A 5,242-nucleotide genomic window follows, 5' to 3' on the forward strand; every position below is an offset into this window, starting at 1 on the left:
TTGGTTGGAAGGATTTACCCTAATTAATAAATATAATTGGCTTCCTATTATTGGACACTGAGGTTGTTTCTAATTTTTGAACATTACAAACAAGGCTGTGATGAATATCCAAGACACTAAATCTGAACTGATGCTGGCCACTGAGGTCAGGAGGAATATTTTTGAAACCTCTAAGCATAAAGTGCCTGCCAGCTGTTGTAACTGGAAGCTTTTTGGCAAAGACCCAGAACTAGGCTAAGTCCAAAGACTGTGCTCAAGCCTTTTGGCTTGTCAGGGTCAGTCTCATCACCCAGCTGCTGTCAGAGTGTTCAGGCTGGCAGGGCCTTGGGGACCACTGCGCCAACACCCTTGTCTCACGTGAGAGGATTGAGGCCTCGGATGGTCTTTTGGCAGCTCAGTGATGGGCAGAACCCTCCCTGCCCCCAGGACGGGGCTCCTAAATGGGAAGCTGAGCAGTGCCATTTGGAATCTGTGCTGCAAACTCCCAGCGGCCTGCTTCCCACACCACACCACTTTCTCCTGAGACTGGAGGGGGGCTTCAGGCACTTTTGCAAGTCAACTGAGCAGTGTGGGGGTAGAAGGCATTGAAAGACATCTTGAGGTTTACACCTCAGGAGACTGGACCTGCTCTTCCCAGAACCCCTTTTTATCCTAAACCACATGACATGCTTCATGGCAGTGACCCTGTAATCAGGTCTACCTGGCAAGTCTACTTGGGATTTGAGCTGAAAGAGCTGGTGAGTCCCTCATGCTTCTAAGAGCTGGCAGCTTTATAAAGGTCTATGTACTCACCCCTCTGCCCCACCAACCCTAGGTGCTTTTGGGTGCTAATGAGCTCCCCTCCTTCCCACCTTGGGCCTTGCTACTGCCTGGGGAATTCACACAAATGGTGTGAAATTTTCCCTTTCTTTGTTTATCTTTCTGACTTGGAGCTATAGCAGACCCCTCACCCCCACCAGGACTCTGTTTACTCAACTGGGAGAGATTTCACACCCAAGAACACAACTCTCTCTCCAGGGGCTCTCTCCCTAGATCTTCACCCCCTCCTACTCCTTTCCCTACACTGCCTGAATAATTGATGCGTCCAGGCAGAGCTTATAAAAGGGTCCCTGGGGAAAGGCCAAAAGAGCGCTGAAGGTTCTGAGAACCAGGAGAGCCCACACAGTCTGCCTGGCTTGGTGTCCCAAGGATGGACCCTGCTGTCCCTGCTGCTGCTCCCCCTGGCCTGCCTGTGGCACAAGCTCCTGTCCTAGTACAAGCCCCTGGACAAGAAGGCCCTGGGAATGAAAGGTAAGTAGAACTTGGCCTTGGACAGCCTGAACTCAGGGATGGGGGCTCCTGAGAGTGGGAGATGAGATGTTCACTATCTCCCTGCCCTCTTCTCTATGAAGAGGAGACAAAACCACCTCAACCCTCTTATACCTCTGGCTGGAATATTTCACCTCATTTATCACCCGGGATGGCAGAAGGGGACTGAGGGACAGTGAACATTGCCAAAGCTGAAGGCCAAGCAGACTGACCCTCATGGGTCAGCCTGTACAGTTCACTGAGGGACATGGGGGTGGCTGCCATGGAAATTGAACATAATGCAACTTGGACTGTGGGACCTAGACTGTCGCAGGAGACATAGGGTGAGAGGGCCAAAGTCTAAAGAGGCCTTTGGTTGGGGTGCACCTCTGTCCTGAGCATGCCAGAAGTTTTCCATTTGCTTTTTCTTACCTCTGAAAGTGCAGAAGGTAAGCAATAGGCCCAGAAATATTCTGGCATCACTTCTCCAGCTAGGGAGATGACAGAGTTCTGAGCTCTACTACTTGATGCAGGAGGTAGGCCTCGAGATATTTTTTACCCAACTCTCATTCATCCGCCAATCATTTCATATTCAGTAAGCATTTGCTGAAATCCTGTGTATGATACATTCTGCTAGGTATTAAGGATTCAGATATACTCACACATATCTTTTAGTTTATGAAGCTCAAATAATCACAAAACAGTAGGATAAGAAGAGCAATAATGCCGCTGGAGTGTGGGGGGAGGGGGGAGGCGGAGCATCTATCATGGCCTAGGCTAGGGGACAGGGAACATTAAAAAAAAAAGGCAGCTTGGAGCAGATGTCATGTGAGCCAAGCTTTTTGGAAGTCACTTCTGTGACCTGAGGGAGCCCATTTTTCAGTCTCTTCCTCCACTAATTGATCTTTCCTTTTTGTCCTAGAGGAACTTATCTTTGGAGGCCCTGGTTATCCTCCACAAATGACCAACTAAGGCAGGTGAGGGAGTTGGTGCACTGGGTGAGTTTGAGTCCCTATCACACATTTACACAGGTACTTGCAGCCATATCTTTTCCCAGAAGGTCCCTGATCCCAGTCAAGGACTGATAATTTAGGGTAGTATCCTAGCTTTGCTAAAATTCTATCCCTACAACAGCTCTGGGAGAAAGGCAGGACCAAAGTTTCCATGGCAAATGAGGTGAGGAGACTGAGGCTCAGCATGGGAAAAGAGCTCAGCAGGTCCCACAGCTAGTATGTGGCAGAGCTCAAATCCAGGTCGCTCAGAACCTTGTCCCAGTACTCTCTCACCCCCTCCCTGGGTGCATTGTCCTCTAGAAGAACTCTGTCCCCTGGACAGCCTCCAAACAGGCAACGGAACAGGGGCAGGAAAGCAAACAACCCCCACGATTCTGTCCACTTGTTTTCCAACCAGATCCAAGACATACCCCCTTGCTGTAGGGTAGGGCTGGGAGGTGGCTGGACCGCAAAGATGTCTAAGGTCTTTTGTAGATCATTGGACCAGCAGATTTCTCACCTTGATATGGGCGAAGCAGTTATGCCCCATGCTAGCTTTTCCTTTGGACAGGCTGCTGGTGGCGCAACAGCTGCTGAGGCCGCCAAGGCTGACTCTGAGTTCCATCACCCAGTCAGGTAAGATTCTGGCAACTAGGTCAGAACTTGGCATACATCCATGAGCTCTGTATTTGCTCGTGACAGGCCCATGAAGCAAGAAAATCAGTTTCACAGGATATGAAGCTGAAGCCCAGACAGGTCAAGAGACTTACTAGGCCAAGCTTAGTTTCCCTAAAGTCTTTGTTATTGAGCCCTAAGGATGTGCACCCATCAGTGAAAGAATCATTAGTAGGAAAAAAAAGGGGGGAAACACAGGACTGGAGAATTCTTGTCTATAAGCCTCCTGGGATGGAGTGGTAGTGTTGTCAGCACTAGAACTGAGAGATGCTTGAGTGACCCACCCTCTATCACAGCTGTATGCCTGTCAGAGGTGACTTTCCTTCCTGGAGCCATGTTGTAACAATTGCAAAAGTTCTGTGAAGAAACTTTTTTTCTTCCTGTCCCTCTGATTCTTTCCTGTAGCCAAGAGAAGGGGTCCAGGGAATGGCTTCCTTCTTGACCCACCTGACCCCCCCCCCAACCGCATAGGAAAGTTGCCTAAGTTAGGGACTTCACTTCTTCTCTATTCACAGGCTCTTCTGGCCTAAATCCTGTGCCTTTGACTACTTGTACAGTGCTGGGGAGATTTTACTACAGAACTTCCCTGTCCAGGCCACTATCAACTTATATGAGGACTCCGACAGTGAAGAGGATGAGGAAGATAAAGAAGATAATGATGAAGAAGAAACCGATGAAAAGGGCCCAGAAGGGTGTGTGAGGGTACCAGTGTCCACACCACACAAGGCCACAGCTCATTCCCCTGACCCACCCCTGACCTGTCCAAACTAAAGCAGTCTCAGTTATGACTGGCAAGTTTCCAATGGCATTGATTAGCCAAGAGTTTCCAGACACAGATTTTCAGGACTGAAACCTGTGCTCTTAAGCTGACCAGCCTACCCTGGCTTCTTTGATGGGCCTAGGAGCCTACGCTTCTAGCATGTTATATCTGGGCTGCTCTTATGTCAACAGACGGAGGTACCTGAGACCTAGAGAGGAAGGAAGACTTGATTTCTGAAGCACCCAAGAAGCATAGCAGGACCGGGGATGCCCTGGCACAAGAGAGCAGTCACCCTCCAGGGCTCTTTGACACCCATCATGGTCAGTTCTCCCAAGTAGCCACATAATCTAGTCTCCTAGTGAAAAAACCTTTCCAGCTTCACCTTCAGGGACACCAACACAAGATCCAAACACCTTGCTGGAAGGGAAGGAGTGATCGGTCCTGAGAATGAGCTTATCTAGAGACCCGCACCTCACTTTGCCTTCTATTCATTAAATCTGGGTATTGGCACCAGATGAATCAGGAGAAAAATAAACTGGATGACGTTTGCCTTTTTCTTGGAACTCTGCTGATTTCTTAACTGAACTCTGCCCATGTTGTGAAGCCATGAGTGGAGGGTCAGAGACCAGCTCAAGGCCAATTCATTCTATCTCTACCTGAGGTCAGTTGACAGATTTTTCTCTTCTAGAATGTAGGACTGGGGACTTAGTCTCAAGGCAGCCTCTCTCCATCAACTCCTGAAATCAGGCTTGATTAAACTTCAAGGACAGCTTAGAAAAGGAAGAATAAAGCTCCTTGCCACAAGGAAGCTTGAAAGTTAGGGGTAGAGGATGAGGACTCGGGGGGTGGTGGTTGTTAGATGTGTCTTTTCATTTGAGCCCTGGAGGTGGACATGTGCATATGAGGAGGGATGTTTGGGAACCTGTTAAATTCTGTCAGTTTATCTCTTTGGTTCCCTCAGTGTTTTCCACTGCCCAGTCACTCTTGCCCCAATTACTCTTCAACTAATTTTTCTGCTTCCAGAGTTTTATTTTGCAATCTGTCTGCATATTAGCCACCAAATCAGGTCATGGTCTTGCTTCACTAGTAGCTGGACTTATGGTTTGTTCTTTCTTTCACAGATTACTTTGAGGAGCTATGGCTTCTTAGGAAAGTACATCTTTATATAATGCAAGCAATGCTACATATTCACAGATTGAGTCTTTAGTGTGCCCTTGCAATCATTTGCTTTTGTGTTTGTTTGTTTGTTTGGGGCTTTATTGGAGACAGGGTCTTGCTATATAGCCCTGGCTGTTTTAGTGCTATGTAGTCTAGGCTAGCCTCAAACTCACAGCAATCCTTCTGCCTCAACCTGGAGTACTGTGATTACCATGCCTGATGCTAATCATCTGATTGTTTTCCTGTCTCTTCATACTCTTTCTCTCTACCCTTGAATTTTACACTGCCTGTCCTTGAATGTGGCATACTTTTAAATTCTTCTGTGGTTTTCAACTTCTGCCTGCAATGATTTTCCACTCTTGTATGCTTA

General features: G+C 48.0%; 1 protein-coding gene across 4 annotated transcripts; it reads left to right on the forward strand.

Annotated features, from left to right (window-relative positions):
- Positions 1–400: 400 nt before the first annotated feature.
- On the forward strand, positions 401–4,998 carry Ripply1 (ripply transcriptional repressor 1). Of its 4 annotated transcripts, none has more exons than XM_029556042.1 (5): positions 401–1,290; positions 2,210–2,285; positions 2,851–2,915; positions 3,470–3,646; positions 3,906–4,998. In XM_029556042.1, the coding sequence occupies exons 1-5, from the start codon at positions 1,190–1,192 to the stop codon at positions 3,949–3,951; spliced, it is 465 nt and encodes a 154-aa protein (XP_029411902.1). In that variant the 5' UTR covers positions 401–1,189; the 3' UTR covers positions 3,952–4,998. The 4 variants fall into 4 exon arrangements, with proteins under 4 accessions (XP_029411902.1, XP_029411900.1, XP_008851220.1 ...); XM_029556040.1 differs by having other exon boundaries at positions 401–737; positions 1,189–1,290; positions 3,470–4,998; XM_008852998.2 differs by having other exon boundaries at positions 3,470–4,998.
- Positions 4,999–5,242: the final 244 nt, after the last annotated feature.

The sequence above is a fragment of the Nannospalax galili genome, unplaced genomic scaffold (assembly GCF_000622305.1).
Source record: "Nannospalax galili isolate Female #2095 unplaced genomic scaffold, S.galili_v1.0 scaffold25, whole genome shotgun sequence".
Classification (NCBI taxonomy): domain Eukaryota; kingdom Metazoa; phylum Chordata; class Mammalia; order Rodentia; family Spalacidae; genus Nannospalax; species Nannospalax galili.

What these genes read in the sequence shown, in the direction of transcription:
- Ripply1 (XM_008852998.2), top strand. Translation starts at nt 1,190, where the DNA reads ATGGACCCTGCTGTCCCTGCTGCTGCTCCCCCTGGCCTGCCTGTGGCA. An exon ending in GAAGGCCCTGGGAATGAAAG is followed by an intron (nt 1,291 to 2,209) that starts GTAAGTAGAACT and finishes TTTTTGTCCTAG; the next exon opens with AGGAACTTATCTTTGGAGGC. An exon ending in GAGTTCCATCACCCAGTCAG is followed by an intron (nt 2,916 to 3,469) that starts GTAAGATTCTGG and finishes CTCTATTCACAG; the next exon opens with GCTCTTCTGGCCTAAATCCT.